General features: G+C 33.7%; 1 protein-coding gene across 1 annotated transcript; it reads right to left on the bottom strand.

Annotated features, from left to right (window-relative positions):
• Window positions 1-11,961: 11,961 nt before the first annotated feature.
• On the bottom strand, window positions 11,962-18,874 carry LOC129226072 (wnt inhibitory factor 1-like). Its single transcript, XM_054860659.1, has 3 exons — window positions 18,697-18,874; window positions 16,366-16,479; window positions 11,962-12,453 (listed from the first exon to the last, which is right to left on the bottom strand). Exons 1-3 carry the CDS (start codon window positions 18,857-18,859, stop codon window positions 12,029-12,031), a joined length of 702 nt encoding a protein of 233 aa, XP_054716634.1. The 5' UTR covers window positions 18,860-18,874; the 3' UTR covers window positions 11,962-12,028.
• Window positions 18,875-19,094: the final 220 nt, after the last annotated feature.

Here is a 19,094-nt window from a genome sequence, read left to right as displayed (position 1 = left end):
AAAAAAAGAAAAAAGGAATAACAATATTAAAATATCAAAAATTGTCAAACAATTGTAGACGAGTAGTTCGGACTCACGAGGGATCCCCTTTTTAATGTAAACATGTGTGAGCTTATGTATGAAAAGTTATTTGATGGCAGTTGTATGCAAATTAAATTTTTTATGTTGTTCAATTTTCTTTAACAATCGTAATAACGTCTCTATTTATTTAGTATTTGTTACTGTTTCACTAGATTCGAAAATTTTAACTTTGTTACGGGCTTGTTTTTTTAACATACTTTTTCTGTGCGGACGAGCTTAATAGTTTGTTAAAAAAAGTGGTCAAACAGATCACAGGGATCACTACTAATAATTTGCTTGCTTCCTTAAGCAATTTTAGTTGATTTTTACATTGTTTTCTAAATTTTTCAATTGCACAGCAATGAGTTATGAAATAACGTACTAAAATTTTATGCATGCAAACCTACTTCAGTGTGTACACTTTTGTTGGTTTGAGGCAGAGTGGTTTACCATAACATTAAATCGTTTTGTATTTCTTTAATACTCGTTACAGAACATAAAAGTTTGCTGATTTCACGTATCCTCCTTATGTTTATTTAGTTTTTATTTATTCTTGTTTTGTGTTTGAGTCAATGAGATCATTTTTCACATATACAATTCACCATGATGTCAAAGTATCTCTGAGATACTTCTAAAAATGTACACATAGTCTTCAGTTATAACCATAATAATCATTGGGTTTATGGGGAAATAGATTTATATTTTTAATATCTTATACACAAAGATAAATTTGTTTTTCCTGTAAAAGAAATATTCTTACTTATTTGTATTTTAGTGCGTATATAATATTTATATATACACATATTTTCATTACATATATTTTGTGTGTATATATTTAAAAATATTAGTTGTAAATTTCAGTTCTGTGTTAATTGTTGAAGACCTTCGTTGTGCAGAGCAAAAGGCCTGTTTGTCAGATTTAGTGACAATTCTCAAAAGAAAAAAAAAGCTTTAGTGAAGTTGCTTTTTTTAAACTGCTGCGTGGACATGCTTATTGGCGCTTGTTGTAAAAGAAGAAAAACCTTTAAAATAACCGATTTCTAAATGAAAATTATTGGAATACGTTTCTTATGCATACCAGAAAAACACAAAAGGTTGCCTTTGCAAGAAATAAAACAAATTTTTGTGACTGGCTGTATGTGCCATTTGATAGGCGGTCCTTTATTTATGAACCAAAAATGTTGTTCGTATCAGTGGAGAAAGATATCACTCACTGTTGTTTTACGTTCATTTTATGTCGTCAGTCTTTCAAATTATTGAAACGAATTACCGTTTGTTGATGCTTTAATTTAGCACACATAACTTAAAGTATTTGTAACCCTTTACAAGGCCTGATATTCTTCAGAAGAAGGCAAAATTAAATGCTAGAAAAGACCCCTAATAATTAACAACTTAAATTTACTCACACTCACAAACATGAGAAAAACCAAAACTAATAATAAAGGTGCTCTTAAAATGCTATGTGATAGATGAAATATTAGTTCTTTACTTGTAAAAATACATAATTTTTATAATGTTTTTTGTAAATACGAAAATATGTCAATGTTTTTTCACGTTTGAAGATTATGTAAGGATCTTTTCATTGAAGTAACATGATAGGTTTCTGATTTGAGTACTTGAATGATATCTTTTCGGATTAGATAGAGCGTTGTGTTTACCTCGAATTGTTTGGAGGGATTAAGTTAAGAATATTCGTTACTGCTATTTGTAAATTTATTGCTTGCTGTGTTTTATCCCTTTGATGTCGTTCGAGATAATTTATATTTCTTTGCATTTAATTATGGTCTGCGGTAATTTGTTGGTTTTTTTATGCAAATTTTAAATAAACTATAAGAGGCGCTGCAGTCTCTGACTACTGGCTGCAGAAAGAGGTTGAAACATTTGCGTATAATATGACCTAATAAGAGCCGCTCAAAATTGAAACACTTTACCTCTAAGGTTAATCTTTTAAATCACCGCAAAACGAAGTATTCAAACTCTAGAACTGCGGTTAAAGTTAAGAAAAAAAAAAGAAAAGAAAAACAATAAATAACGCAGACGACAAGCATCTTAAATAATCATAGAAAAAGAAAACGTCGCAGACGACAGTAAATTGACAAATAATAAGTGTAAAGCGCAGCAGACGATAGATTTATAAATAGCAGTAGCAGTACTCGTTTTATTGTCAATCAGGAAGAGTAACAGCACTGCATTATTATTGTAGAACTGTAAAGAAATATATTAAAGCCCAATAAATATTTGATTGTTTGTTTAGCGGTTTTAATAATTGAATTTCGTATTTTACACTCTGTAGAACTGAAACAATGTTGTATAGATTACGTGAGAATGCTCACGTATGACACAGTTCTTTGGAATTGTAGACTTTTCAGCGATCCAACATTTTTTTATCATATCTCATTTGGAAATTTATGTCCGAAATCATTATTAAAAGGAGTTTAGTTTTAAAATATTTAAGTACGAAGTGGAACTGAAATGATACTGTTATAGTTTATCGATGAACACTCTACACTGTTGGAAGTTTTAGGCGATGTTGAACTTCATAGTGAATTTAAACTTGCTAGCTTTAAGGTAATCTAAAACTAATCTAAAAAATCACATTGTAATACTTATTGAAATTATTTTTGAAGTAAGCCTGAATTATAACTTCACAAAACCTCTATTTAATGTTTTTTCAACTTAAAATAATTAATAATGTGCCTATCAAATATGCTTGAAGCTCAAATGAAATCACCTTTAATTTACGAATCAACTTTGCCTAGAAATTTCGACACTGTATCTTTTCAGCTATTTGAAATAGCTGTATAATCGTTCTATTGACTTTCCTCTTACTATTTATGAACATGTCTATGTATTCAAAATACATATTGTAAATATATGTAATATAAAATGTAATACAATAAAAATATTTCTCACTTCTTTTCAACGTCTCATTTTAGTTTAATGCTTGCATAAAGAAGAATATACGACTATCTTAAAAAAAATCAAAGATCTTGCTTTGCTAAATGAGGAATCCTTCGTCCTCTGTACGAATGGAAAAACAGTCTGAGAAGTGCCCCTTTCCCACTTTCAGAAATGAGCCTCATCTTCATTTATGTTTTATTCTACAAACACAAAGCACTAACATTTGCAAGGATGAAAATTCTCATTTAAGTTTAGTTCAATCAAAATTCAATCGCAGCTCATGGGGTTTTTTAACTCTGTTAAAGATTGAACACACATTATTTAAACCAAAAATGAATTACGTATCCTGTTTGAGATCTGTCGGGGAAAAAAGTTTGATTTGGACTGTTCTTAAAAAATTATTCATTACCAGGACTATGAAGAGTCAAAGTCGTGGAATCAGAGTCGGAGTAAAGCCATGGAGTCGGAGTCAAAGTCATGGATGCGGAATCAAAGTCATGGAGTCGGAATCAAAGTCATGGGGAGTCGGAATCAAAGTCATGGACTCAGGGTCAGGTGTCAACGACTTTAAAATTCCAGGAGTCCTAGTTGGAATTAGTCATTGTCCCTCGGAGTCCGCAACTCTTCCAGGGCTGTCGAGTCTGAGCCGGTTGGATTTGGGTAGTGGGAGTCTGAGTCGAAAGCTCTGCAGAATCTAAACATTCCGAACTTTACAGGTTTCAGAGTATAGTAACTTCTTATTTAATCAAACTTGAGATGACTCACACACCAACAAAATATCTTCAAACATTAAAAAAAAAAAAAAAAAAAAAAAAAAAAGCAAAATTAACGAAGTTTAACGATGAATGGTTCTTGCTGGACATAGGTCAAGCGACTCCCACCCGAAGTTCAAAAACGAAAATCTTATCTTTACCCAGATTCTTTCAGTTTTAAGTAAAGGGTTGCCGAACAAATGGCGATGTTTTTTTCTCACCAAAGGAAACTAAAGGGGAGATTTTAAATATGTACTCTGAAATTCCGGGAGTCGGCGCCGGAGTTGGTTATTTTCCCTCTCAACTCCGCAGCCCTGGTTATTACAGCAGCATAAATCGATTGATTCCCATTTACCCATCTCAAAACCCAACCTTAAAAATTTTACTCTTTAATCTGTTAAATAAATTAATTTTGACCTTTTTCTTTCAGTATTTTTATTTCAAACAATGGAAGTAACTTTTTTTCACGCTTTATTTTTAGTTCAATGGAAGGTTATGATACAACTAGAAAGTGACTAGGCATGACGGATGAAAATTGCTTCTTTTCTTCTACATTTTAACGAAACAATTGCCTGTTTGGTGATATTTTTATAGTTGAAATTCTAACCCTAACTCCAGTGGATTAACCCTAAACTCCAGTAGGTAGCGTTGATAGTTGACTATTGATTTCGTTTCTTTATTCTCCTGAAATGACACAGTCTTACCAGTAAAACAGTTAAGGGACCGGATCGAGTACAGCCTTGTCACGATAAAGCCTTTTCCTGCATGTTAAACATTACCAAAACATATTATCAAATTATGATGCCAAGGCGCGAGTTTCATTGTTGAAGCACTCGGGTTACTTGATCGTCGGCTATTATTTATATGAGGATAACTTAGTATTTAGAATGCAGAAGGTATAAAGACAAATTAATGGAAAAGGGGACTGCAAATAACATTCATAAGACTGCACTTCGGTACTTTATGACAAAATAAAGTCATCACACCCAGATAATAAACATACTATAAGGGGAGGTAATGTCCAGAGCACGATTTACTTCTGTTCTTTTTGCATTAATTTGTAACAAAATTTTCAGAGAAATGCAATACTTTTTTCTATTGTCTTTACATGCAGTAGCGTAATTTGGAATTGAGATATATTCGAATTTCAGAATCCATTTTGTATCATGATATGAAGTATCAACTTTCTAAAATGTTTTCTTTCATTTAAAAAATGATAATTAAAAAATTAGACAGTATGAAACATAATGGCTCCTTATACTTTAATATATTGCGATTGAAAGTCGAAGTTTAAAATTTCGAGGACAAAGTGCAAACATATGTTTAAAAATGTCATAACCGTGAAAATATTGAGCAATATTTGACATGTTCTTTCAAGAAATATTCGTTTAAAGTTGGAATAGGTTGCAAAAAAAAAAAAAAAAAAGAAAACCTCAAAGTACCGACTCATTTGTGAGTCGGTACAAATGCAAGATCACGACAGTAAACTCTTGATTATCCACGGAATAGGTGGCACAGTAACATCGGATAAGCACAAATCACGGATAGTCAGAATAATAGGTAATAAACGATACTATTGCAGGTAATAACAAAAAAATATGAATTACACTCGCACATGCATTTAAATTATAGCTAAAAACGTGGCTACGCTGCATCTTCTAACATTGAATGTAAAAAATATATGTAAAAGGTAAAAACTAACAATAACACAATCATAAGCTTAAAAACATCTCAGAACAATTTAAAAAAGGGAAAAGACACGCGGATAACTCGAACCGCGGATAATCCGACCACCAATAATCGGGTGATTACTCTACTTTACTGCATTTCAGGCACATGCAACAGGTTTGCTGCCCCAAATCTAACATGGTACATCGGTTACTGAAAGATTCTGCTAACATAAGCCAGCACGTAGTATAAGTGGTGGATTCGATTCCCTCACCCCATTTGGTTATCTTCGCTTTTGATATCTACAATGTACAAGATGAACTTTTATCAGCTGCTAATTGTGCGCAAGAAATCATACCTGAAAATGTATCCAAAACTCCAACTTACTATTGCTGACACTTTTACGTAATCATACGGCCGGTAAACCGAAAATTCCCACAAGCATACACCACTTGAAAATGTTTAAACCAAATAATTTGAATCTAAAATTTCAACTTTAACTTACATGTAGCTGACACGTTATGGCAATTTCTTCTTTTCAGAACTCAGGTCAAACCATAGACTAATAATAAGAGTAGACCGAGCTATGGCAACCCTTTTGCTGCTCATAAACCAAACCATGTGACTGGTGAATATCATAGCAAAAGCGAGCGTTGATCGTAGCAGACGATCAACGAGAGCGAGAAATAAAATAAATAGAATTGATGAAACACGGAAGAATGATCTGTTATAGAGTCGGATTTGTAAATTTGTTATTCTAAGTGGTAAATATTTTGTTAATATAGTGAGTTTTTCGTTTAGATAGTATTGTGCATTTTCTTTATTCAATTTAAATAACTCTCTAAGCAATTAAAGATGCAAGCGCCCAAAAAGAATCGGCACACGGTAAGATTTTTACCTACAATTTCAATTTAAGATACCGATTAGTACATTTTTGCGTTAACGCAAAACCTTTACGCCATTACGTTTACGACAACGCTGATGTAGTAGTTCCGAATGAAATTAAAGTTACTGAAAGCTGCGATCAAAATCTAATTACTAATGTCAAAATAATGCATAACTAAAGAAAAACAGTTCAATCATCTCTGCACCTGGGAAAAAAATTATAATAAAAACACATTGCGTCTTAAAATACATGCCGAGTGCCAAACTATAGATAATCTTGCCAGCTGGCAACCATGCCGCCAAAGGTTTCGCCGAGCCTTCCACCAGTCACATGATGTATCCATGAACCAATTTTTTCATCAGCAAGTCTGGGGAAGCTCGGTCTACTCTTATTATTAGTCTATGGGTCAAACAGATCAGGCTGTGAATTTCACGGAATCGAACTTTCACTTCTTCCCATAGTTTTGCTTCTTCTTCTCGGAGCTTATTGCTCTGGTTTTATTTGATAAAGACTACAATCTCATTAGATGTTTCGCCTCCCTTACATATTTTATATTTTTATTCCATTTTGTACAGAACATGAAAGAATTTTCAGCACAAGAAGGGAAAGTACATCCGGAGCGACGATAATTTTACTACCGTTGATTTCAAACATTCAACAAACCATTTTTGTATTGTCAGATCCGTAGTTGAATTTATAAAATCTTTTAGTTAATTCCTTAACAACTTTTCGTGTTTTTTTTTTTTTAATTTTTCTTTTCAAAAACCATACAAAATGTGTATCTACCAATAATAAATTTTATCTTTAGCTAAAGTAGTAAATGACGTTACGCAATATTAGTGTTACTATTACTCTACAAGAAGCTGACCGGCTTCATATTTATCAGACAACTGCGAACATAGCGCCTTGTTACCGGGCGAACACACAAGAAAGAAACACAATGGAAAAATAATGCCTGGGAAATGACTGAGCATCAAATCTACAACTTCCTTTACTTCTCTCAGGCAGCTGTCAGAACGAATACTCTCCTCCACTCGGACGCGGAGGCCACAATAATATTATCCTATTTTACATATTTGGAATGAAATTAAATCTGCTCTAGGACCAAATAATGTTGAAAGTAGCTGTTGTTTTGTTCACAGTACGGATATATTTTCTGAATTTGCGGTAATAATGTAATGTATTATGCAGATTTTTGTTTCAAAAGCACAAAATACTTTTAAAAAAATCGCATGCATTTTACCTCTTTCACAGAGTAGACGGCACATTCAGTGCAAGGCAGGTTGGAAAAACACTAAGAGTATGACAACACATCCGAGATTAGAGAGAATACTAAATTTAAGTAAAAACTTCATTATTTCTAGCTAAAAACCACTCAACTAATCAGAAACGTTGTGTTGTGAAGTGTCGCTTGAGAACTTGTGTGGGCCGTGGTAGCCTGATCGGTAAGGCATTGGACTCGGGACCGAAGGGTCTCGGGTTCGATCCTCACTGGTCGAAGACCCACCGTCGTCATTAATGGTGGCTGGGCGACGTTAAATATGCTCGTGGTCACAATGTCCTCCAAGTGAAACGATACCTCTGGGGGTGCCAGACTAGGAAGTTATTCGGCTCCTGGGCTGGTTCTAAATTGTCTCTCGAACTGTTCATAGATGGCACCACCATCTATTGTGTTGTCTGTGTGCTGTCCTGGAAAACAAAATTCTGGAAAATTTGTGTGGATTAATAGAGGTATAAGCTTCCCTTGTGGAAGAGCAGAAACCTCAATATGTGTGTGTGAAAGAAAGAAAAAAGAAAGAAAGAACTTGTGCTTAGCCGTTTCGAAGAAGATTCTCGGTTTACTTGGATTGCAATTTAAAGTATTTGTTTTCTTTGAAATGTTTATTGTGATACGACAAATAATTATGTTAACTATTAGTATTGGCTGTTGAAAAACTACAATTAGTTGTACGATTGACGTGTATTGCAATGCGTAATGAGCTGCCCTATGGATGACCATTGAGGTAAGAAAAAGTAAAAAATATTTCTATTTATTTAACTTTAAAATTATTTTTATGCATGTTTTTATATACCCTGCAACCGAAAGCTTAAAAATAGTTGTAAGAAGAAGGAAAAAATAGTTTACACGCAATAGGAGTCGAAACACTTTCCTACAGTTAGTGTGTTTTATGCTGCAAATTTCGGACAGTACTGTCATAATATCTTTCTTTCCGTGAAACTTCGCTACGCTTAGATTTTTGTAACAAAATAATCAAACCTTTAACATTAACATTTAAATAACTTTAAACGAATAACTAATTTAAGTATTTTTACTCTGAATTCATTAACTTGCAATTTTTTTTAGTAGTTTTATGTTTGGGAAATACGTCAGATTATCTTATGTCAGATTACTTTTTGTTGTTCTCAAGGAATGTATAGTAGCATCTCTTCAGTAAGTAAAGTATAAAAAGATTAAAATTCCACGAAGTGTAGCATGGTAAGAAATCTTATTGCGCGCTTTAAACTCCTTTTGCTTTCTGTTTTGTAATAATTTTTAGTTGCTTTATTTGTTACATAGTAAAAGTGCTTTTTCTTGCACGAGGAAACTCCTATATAGTCGCTTACTGTGCGGCCACTTATCGCAAAATATTCAGTAAGACGTTACTAATTTTTGCAATTTTAAAGCTTTACATTAGTTATCGAAGCAATGACTGAGTTAAAAAAAGGGATAATTTTGATTCATGGCGAAACTGCAATTAAAGTTAATACAATGATTTCATAGACTTCAAATTTTAAAAAATCAATGTTGATTATGGCCAGTTTCTGTTATGATGATTTATCCCCAGTTACGCCAACATTTCAAATTTCCTCCCCTCTAAATACATCAAAAGATATGATTGAAACTGAAAAACGCGGGGGAGGGTGGAGGTGGAGACACACCATTATGACAGCGTTCACTTGTAGTATCTCCGAACAACGAACAGCTACCGGACCAGCAGTTTTGTCCGTTAATGGAAGGTGTCTGCTATTAGAGAGGATTACGTTTTGATATTTTACTTCTTAAGTTTATAGCAAAACATTGTACTATGAATGCAATATTAATGAATGTCGCTTTATTTATTGTATTACTTTTTAAAGTCCTAAGATTAGCTCACATGTTCTCTGTATTTATTTATACATATTGTTCAATTCTTGCTACTCAATTTTCACATTCTTCCTGTGATTGGATTCTTTCGAAAGTTTTAGTTACTTCCAATATTAATCAACATTTTTGCAAGAACCTTCTAATATTTGGACAGAAAAATTCTAGCACCAATTAGAATTAAATGTCCATAGAAGCCCCTGATACTTCTACAACAGAAAAGAATTAGTTCCAAGGCTAAATAGAACGTGATATTTACGTGTTTTTAGCAAATTTCATGCAAAAATGTAGTTGAATCTTCAATCGAAAGTTTAATGTGGATCACGGTAGCTGTTGAATAAAGCTTTTATTAAAATTTATCTCAACGTTTTTAAAGCAATATAAATGTTATGGCGGGTCACCGTAGTATGGTGAAGAAACAAAGTTACTGATTTTTATCGGGCACATCATGAAACATGTGCCAAAAGATGTTCTAAAGTTAAATATAAAATTTTACTGGACTCGGTTGTAATTATATAGCAAAAAGTAACTAAATAAAACTTTTCTTTGTAGACTTAAATAGGAGACTCAATTTTTTAAAAATACTGCTGGTTAAATACGTAACTAGTCCATTTGTCCCAAATAAAATTAAATACAAAGTAAATTAAAAATGAGGGCTGATTAAATAATTAAAATTTGCTATTAAAGGAATTCGAAAGCTTAATTTTCAATTAAATTCAGTTTCGCAATCTGTATACAGATACGGAAATTGTTTGCTGCTGCATTTTATTCATAACCTCCTTTTCTCAAATATATATTTTAGTTCTTCACCATAGGTATTTTAAAAACTCCTTCATTTTTTAGGTATCATTGCCATTTATATGCAATCAATCATCTTCATCGTCCAAAACTGCCAAGTGTTAGAATGTGCTTCAAGGGGTTGAATTTGAGTCATCTAACTACGATCCATATTTCCTAATTTCATCTTTGTGCTTCACAACTCTTAAAAATTTTTCGATTTTAAAAATATTAGACAAACAACACATACTGACTTCTAAAAACATCAGTTTTTTTTTCTACATGTCAATATTAGGTGTCATCAAAATTCACGCTTGCTTTCGCACTAAACGAACTCAACGCGTTTTTAGGAAAGCTTTTCACTTTGCAGTGAAGAAGATATCTTTAAACAAATTCAGAAAGTTAAGGAAGTTTTATTAAAGAAACCTTTTTATTGTCAAAAGTGGCTAATTATAAAGCATTTTGCTCTATACACTTCGAAACGAATGAATCCTATAAGAGATTATGAATCATATAAGAGAGCTGGAAAGCTTATTGTTTTGTTTACAATGAAACATTTAGTAAGTTCTTATGGTTATTAGATTGAAGCAAGACTTTTTAAAAGTCATGTTTCATGGTTCATTTCATAACTCAGGAAAATATTTTAAACTATGAAGCTCAAGTGTCTCACAATTTAAAATATTTTCGTTGAAACGTTTGCGATTTTGTCAAAACAGTCCATTTTAAATTGATAGTTTTAAGTAATATTTTTAAAGGTTCAAAAACAAAAATATATTTTTGATGTTATTCATTTGAAAATATTGCATGCCAATGTAAATGCATTTTTGCCCCATACACCTTATTACCGTTTTTTTCTGAAGTCCTCTCATTTATGTTATTCAAGCTGTGAAAATAAATTTGTATTTCTTGAAGGGGGGGGGAGGCAATTGCGTAAATCGAAATATTTATGTTTCAAATGCTTGCTTTTTATTATTATTTTTGATACAAACACATTAAGTACTGAAGCAATGATCCTCAAATAAAGGGGATATATACTATTATAAAATACCTTCGAAAAAAGGGGTTCCCAAAGTGGGTGCCACCGGTAGAGGCGAGGTGTACCGCGAAATGTCAATGGTATCTATGTGTATGATGTAACATAGATAGGGTAGGAAAGCCGTCATAAAATGCTAATTCTTCAAAGGGTGTCGCGAATGGAAAGAGTTTTGGAACTCCTGTTCTAAAATTCTATTTAGCTACAATGGTTCATTTATCAAGCAACAGAATACACATAAGTAAAAGCATTTACTAAAAAGAATTTCTTTTATAAATGCTTCCAACGTAGGTGGCTCGTACGGGTGGGGTGGGGGGGGGGTGCAAGAGGAGCCACTGCCCCCCTCACTTTAAAACGTAAAAGAGCTTTTCCCCTCCACTTTTCTGACTTCAAAATGAACGATCGATCGATAAATTATAAAATTGTGAAATTCGTGTGTTAAAAGAAAGAAGAATTTACTTAATATGTGTGCGTTTTATATTTTCTTATGGGTTAATATTTCATAAAAGTTAAAATGTAGCTTTAAATTGGGGGGGAGGAGTCTACCACGTGACAACCTGTCTCGATTTTTGAGGCGATGTTATACAAATTTTTTAAAGAAGGTCATTTAATCAACATTGACATTGCAATTAACTTTTAAAAAAGTCAACTTTTCCCACCTAACTTGCCCCCCTCCTGCACCTTCTTTGACCACCCCCCACCTTCTTTTTTGTGCATGGCTTTCAGGTCTCTTTCCATTTGAATTTGAAACCAAACAAAAAGGTAAAACGAAAAACAACATTTTATTTTAAACACAGTGGATAAAATTTCATTTCTGAAGAATGCGTTTTCTAGCACTGACAGCTAGGACAAGGTTTCGTGTATGGGTTCAAACGGCATGGGGCGTTACATCTAGGTGGAGAGCATTGGATCATAGCGGGCCTAAAATTGCCTCCTCCACCACTGTTACAGACGCAAGTAGGACAAGGACTTGCATTGTTGTCCAGGTAACAAGGATATTCACATCTTGGAGGACTGCACTGTATTCGGTTGTTGTTATTGTTGTAACTGCCATCACATCTGCAGCTAGGACAAGGTCTGCTGGTGTAATCTATCTGGCAGTTGTAGCCACATTTCGGGGGGTCGCATTGGATGCCTTGCGGTATTCTGTCATATTGGTTGCTAGAAGGGCATGCGCAGTATTGACATCCTCGAATGTCACGTTCCAGCTTGCATCCTAACCCGCTGCAGTTGTCAACAGGTGGACATCTCTGATCTATAAGCAGAAAATATGAATTAAAAACCTATCAAAATATTCAAATGGTGGGTCCGTGGGCAGAGAAAAGCTAGCAGTTGCAAATTTTTAATTTAATTTAATTTTTTTTGCATTTTCGTCAGCTATTGTACGTTAGTTATATTTTACAAGCTTGCTTATTTTGGTTTCCTCTGAAAAAAAAAAGCTTCATTCTATCATTTTCCTATTGTTAGTATTGAATCCAGTACACGTTTCTTGAAATGTCTCAAAACTCATTTTTGCAGACGCTGCCGTTTACCTGCCCACAGCAGTTTGATATACTTGTGGTATATTAACAATGATTGAGTTGATTAAATTATTGGGTAATTTATTTCCTAAACGAAAGATAATTTGACGTAACCCAAAATAGGAACTTAGCATTTTTGAAAGAACAGCATCAATAGTAAATGCATGGCGAATCAGGTTAAGGGGGATGGGAAGCAGCAAAAATCTCGAATACGTAGATTTTTAAACACTATGAGCTAAACACATTTGGGTTCTGCTCAGAATCTTCCGGTGTACTTATTTGGGCTAAAATAAAACAAATTCAACGACTTATAAAATATATTAAAACAAGAGTTACCAAATTTGACATCGAATACTAACAATGAGATCCTTATAATCTTCTACGATGTTTAATACAGTAGTAATTTTATTAATCATTTACAGTGGTAAAACGTTGCTCAAGGGAAATGACAGTTTTTGGACTATTTCATTTACGCTCACAGTTCTGGAGTAACTCTTAGAAGCTGCTGTATCCAATGCAAATGATAGTTTATGCAACTTATCAATAAAAATTATGTAGGGTGTTGAATTGTTGTTTTTTCGTCAATAGCGAATCAAGCAATATTTGCTTTTGCACGTAATGACATTTTGGGTTTAAATACAGTTTTCTCTGGCACAAAATAGTTTATACATTGAAATAAATATTTATACAACGTATTCTCTGTATAATTTATAGGTAATATTTAAAGTTTTTATGTTCACTGTGAACGGATTCACTTCTATTAAATGAATGGGGGGGGGGATCGACAAAAATATGTCATGTCAATAGTTTTGTTCCGCCCAGCTTACTAACTCCTCTTTCAAGAAAATTATTGATCCTTCTTTGTCCTTGACGTTAATGATTTTCTGATCATACCGAATGGGTCATCATGGTATGTGTACACAGGAATTCAACCATTGAGAAGAGATAAATTGGAGGGAGTGAAGACTTTCATCCGTAAAGCAACGATCTTAAATCAAATGATAGATTTTAAAGTAAAGCATTGGAAGAAATCAGGTTTCTTTCGCTAGTTTCACGCAAAACGTGCCAACCATTCGTCGTTGTAGAATCACGTGACTTGGAGTCTGTGCCTTAGGTTTTGCCAAGCAAATGATTGGAATTGATCCCTCTATTTATTAATTCCTGCTCTAAGCATTCAACCGTTCGTTTTCTCGTGTTGCATATGCGTGAAAAATATTTCAAACAAAACATAACGTATGGATTACTGAAATCCAATTCACTTATCTTTGATATTGTCACTGAATTCATCAAATAAAAGGACTTGTTTGAAGTTAAACTGAGACTTAATTGCACAAGAAAAAGGAAAACTGCCTTTTTTTTTTGGCTTATTCCCAAAAAATAAAGTTAAAATTTACCTCTTCCCAAAGCTTGACTTTTACAAAGCTATTCACAACAGCTCACCGGAATAAATGCATTCCTTAGCAAAAGGTTAAGTATAGTTATAATCATAACTGTTTTTGATCTCACATGATCACAGGATTTTTCTTCAATGGATTCCCTCACATATTGGTATCCTGGGCAATGAGACAGCCGATAATCTAGCCAAAGAGGGCTCTTCTGGGCCTTTAATCTATCCCGGGAGTCTTACATCATCTGAGATATGTTCAAAGTGTAAGACGTCCTATCGGAATCTGTTTAAGACGCCTCCACTTCACTCCTGGTATTCTGAAAAATCTCCAGGCAGTGCCCTTGCTCATGGCGTGGAAAGAACCATGCAGGTCAAAATCAGTAGACTCAAGAGTGGACATACTAAGAGCCTGTTTTTTTTCCAGCGGAGAGAAAAGCTTTCAGACCTGCACTAAATGTACTTCAGCTGAGGCCTCTCCTTCCCACCTTCTTGCTTGTTTGGGACTGACATACAAAGAGCTAACGACTAATCCGCTTTTAGTGTACGACTTTCTAACAATACATAAACTCATGTACCTGGTCTAGCTTCGACTAGATCAGGGGGTATAAGCCACAACAACAACATAACTGTTTTTGAACACTATCGGGAATCGTGTCTAAAGGTAGCTGGAACACGGTGAATTTATCGTGCTCACAATGTCCTCCAGGCTTAGGACGTTCTATGGGCTGCTTAGCTTTCTTTGGGGTTCGTTACTCAACTATGGGTAACAATAAACTAGTTTAAGCTCACGAGGCAATGTCACTCTCTCTATCCATTGCATTGTCTGTGGACTGTACAACAGAAGTTCTATAGATAACTCCTTATTTGTGTAGATCCTTCTGGAGATTTTTCTTTATTGCTAATCTGGCTATAAGCACCCTATTCTTAAAGAACTTGGTGTTTGCAATAGTGAACCTAAGTAACAATAGTTACGAATGTTACTCATTTGTTCTTAAACTCCGCGGTTAAGGTTGGAACAGATGCAAGTGGTAAGGATCAATGAAACGTAAAAAAAAGGCATAACAAATGGAGAAAACATGGTATTATTGCAAGAATAAGAAACAACGCTCTTGTTCTTTGTTAAAATAATTTCTGGACACATAACATCAATGAGATTACCTACATATGAAATAACTGAGATTTTTAAACTTTGTTTGTGAGCATTCTTTATAGAAAATGTATTCTGTATTCACGACCGACACTATTTTATGAAAGATAGCCTGCAGTTTAAAAAACACTTCTTTTTTCAAAAAATAAAAATGTAGTAAATTTATAACTAACAAATATATTATAAAAGAGGCAGTTTTGATCTCTAGAGTGTTTTTTCCCTTTTGATGAACTTTTCTTAATACAAAAGAGATCTATGTTCAGGGGTAGGTCCTCGATTGTTAATGACTGGCTTGTTCTAGGCTACCATTTGTCTCATAGCTACAAGAAGTTGCCGTGCTTTGGCAAGGGCCTTCTGGAGCCCATGCGCAGGAATACATTTTATTTTATGGCTAGAACCATCGAGGCAAAACATCTCTGATAAAAAATTAAGAGCTCTAAAACTAATTCAAGTTAGTCTTTTTACTGTTACAATTTCAAAATCGAGTCTTTCCTTTGACGCCTTAAAAGGGTAAAAAGTCTGACTTTTCATCCTGAAACTTTCTTTTTGAGTTGAAAAAGGGTTTTATTGTAACCCCGAAACGCGTGTGTAGTTCTCTGAATAATTTGTGCGATTTTCCGTTGCAGTATTTCCTTCTGCGACCGTTATTAATTTTTTGCACAAAAAGTGAGTACAAATAACCAAATAACGAGTTATAAAACAAATAATTGAATATATAAACTTATTTTATTAAATTTGTGCATAATTAGTTGCATCTACCAAACAATAACGTTAAAACTGAGTCATTTAGCTTCGAAAACAGTTCTTATACCTTAAGAAAACCTGGTTTCCTGCTGGAGCAAACATTTGTAAAAGCAGTAGTGTTAGAAAGGTATCAAATTGACCATGGATCATCTAAGAATTATTAGCTGTAAGAGTTTCAACTGCCGTGTGCAGGTAAAGAGCAGTAAAAGAAAATTATTCATTTTTCATTTCCTTGCATTTTTGTCATCCAAAATGCACACGGCAGAAAACTTCTGATCTTTTATAATAAGTGTTTAGACATTAGTATTTTTGTTTGGGTTCCACAGAGAATTTATCTGATTGTTGTGGTCAAGAGCAAGCTTTACTTACTTCCATAAGTATCTCCTCCCCCACAGTCACATTCTGGACAAGGCCCGTTGATTATTCGGATTTGGCAACCTCGGTCGCACCTTGGGCGGGAGCACTGCACGGGTGGAATTGCAACTAAAATAGAATAAAATAACTTATATTACAGCAATTACATTAAAAAATTACATTAAAAAATTACATATTTGTAATATTAAGAAGCTAAAAAATGTCAGGATGACACCGTAGGGTAGACCGGGGCACGTTTACGCATGGGGCACATTTACGTAGTGCCCTTTTTCAAAACGAATTACAACTGGACAGTCAACAGTCATAGCAGATTGATGCTGCTCCCTAGCAAATATCCTCACAAGTTTTTGAGCATCAGTCGAGCTTCGGTCTAGCATGTAGAAAAAATAATCCGTTTTCTACAAATTCTTGTCAATTTTGAGTTTTGAAGCTTGTTGTGAATAAATTATACTTTGTTAAGAAAGAACAAATATATAAAAATTAGCAGAATTTTATCCTTTTTTGAGAATTGTATATGTATGAGCTAAAATATTATTAAATGTTTTTACATGTTAAAAATAAATCCAAACTTGGCGACGGGGCAGGTTAACGCGTTGACGTCTGAGCACCTTTACGCACGTTCTTACTGTGTCTTACTTCTAAACGTTCCCTGACGCTTTTTTCGCTCCTAAATGTTACGAAATCTTTTTGAATTTTCAGGTTATTTAGTTTTGAAAACAACCATTTAATTTTCAATTGAATAACAAATTCGTATCTTATTGCTTACAATCATTTAGTACTTCATGCCCGTTCAGCTTTTACTTCATACACTATTCAGTATGTGATAAATTTGCTTTATTTTAACGATGGTAAGACATTATGTTCAAAACATTAACAGAACCACGTTAAGTGTTAAAATAAATATCTCTAAACGGTGCCCCGTGTCCAGGGAAAGTTTACGCAACCGACTTGGACTCGGAAATAATTTTGTCAACGGTTAAAAACACAAACTGAGCAACAACTGAATATACCAACTGTGACTCCACTAACTGCTTCATAAAACCGCAATGTCTAAAATTTTCTAAGTTAAAACATAAAATTTAGAAAATTTATTGAAAACAATCCGCGTAAACGTGCCTACTCGGACAAAAAAAAGAATAGTAACCTAAACATCATTGCAGAAAACATAACAATGTTCTGAAGTCTTTTTACAGTTTCTGTTTGCAATGTAAGGATGCAGTGTGAGCTATTTTTTGATACCAGTTAAAAATATCTAAATTTTGCAAGGGGGTCATTTCCGAAATTTTAAAAGTATTTTTTTCTGAAAGAGCGTGTTTAAAAACGTAGGATTTGACCCTTTTTAAAATATTTGACAAAGTGTATTATTTTTAACAACTATTTTAATTGGTGGGCAGATTCAATTTCATTTTTTACGCTTCTGCACATGACATCACAAGTGATGAAATGCCATTCATTAGCGCAGGGTGCAATATTTAATTCGCATCTTTACTCACATGTACTGACAGCGATATGGCTGATAGTAAGCGTAGAGCGCAATATTAATTTAGCTTCTTAATATATCATAATCAGGAAACGCTGTAGACAGCAAGCGTTAGCATTCAGCGTGCTAGTGGAGTAGCGCACCAAAGTTCATCACTTGTAATGTCATAAAGACCACGCCTTGTTTGAAAAATTGATCATTAAAAACATAATTAAAAATTAAATGTTATGAAAATAAAACTTTTTCCTCGCTCCATATTATTTTTATTTGCTCATTCTATCCACTTCAATGACTAAAGTAGTACTTTTGACTGATGGAAACAACCCCATTAGGAAAACTTTCAGAAAGTACTGAAAAAAAAAAACACTTCGAATTTAAAGTTAATACGGCATTTATATCCGTTAAAAAAATGTAAAAAAAAAACAATTGTGATGCAATAATGTTACTTAAGAAACAGCTGCATTGGTAATTTGAAAATTTTAATGAAATCCCAGTATCCTAATGATTTTTTAGTAGTACTGGACTTTTCTTTTTTTTTTCCGGTGTAGAAGGTAGATGAGTAAATTACTCCGCAAAATTATATATTAGCAAAGTAGTTTATACCTTAACATCACTTCGGTAAGTTTCAATCACGAAATATTTACGAAAATATAATGAAAAAAAACAAATGAATGACTTCAAATTGTACGGCTTAAGAAAAAAAAATCGTATTTTTTCATATGCTATCGTAATAAATAAAAAATATGTTACGAAAAAATTCTCAACAATTCAATTATATGCGAATAAGAAAAAAATCAGCATGAAATAATTACTTTAATCACTCAATAACTTGAAATAATACTCACATGCATATTCAAAAACAGTAGCCAAAACCGTCACTGCTATCAACAATTGCATTTTCTCTTTCTTCCGTCTGTGAATTCTGAGGTGATAATTCCCTAAGGATGCTCCATCCTCATCGTTTTTATTCCTGTCCACTTTAATGACGTCACGAGTTACGTCGTTCATTGGCTATTGCACACCTTTTTATATTCTGTCGGTAGAAATTTTCAAGGTCTAGAAATGCGGACGGTCCGGTTGAATTTCCCGAAGCCAACACGATCGGGTTTAATGGTCATATTGTGTGATGATTTTCATTTGTTTCGCTTGTCGCTTGCTTTCTTTATTTGCTCTTTTCGGAATAGCTGGCTTGCAGCGCGTTTGCAATTTCGATGACATAATTGAACACTTTCGATGATGCTAA

Source organism: Uloborus diversus, chromosome 7 (genome assembly GCF_026930045.1).
Source record: "Uloborus diversus isolate 005 chromosome 7, Udiv.v.3.1, whole genome shotgun sequence".
In the NCBI taxonomy this organism is placed as follows: Eukaryota; Metazoa; Arthropoda; class Arachnida; order Araneae; family Uloboridae; genus Uloborus; species Uloborus diversus.
Note: the sequence above shows the minus strand (reverse complement) of the source record. Positions and strands in the feature narration are given on the sequence as shown.

Bases quoted from the DNA above. Each gene is read 5' to 3' on its own strand.
- LOC129226072 (XM_054860659.1), bottom strand. From the start codon at position 18,859: ATGAACGACGTAACTCGTGACGTCATTAAAGTGGACAGGAATAAAAAC. The intron at 16,480-18,696 runs GTGAGTATTATT...ATTCTATTTTAG, and splicing joins TACTGTTTTTGAATATGCAT to TTGCAATTCCACCCGTGCAG. The intron at 12,454-16,365 runs GTAAGTAAAGCT...TTCTGCTTATAG, and splicing joins GGGAGGAGATACTTATGGAA to ATCAGAGATGTCCACCTGTT.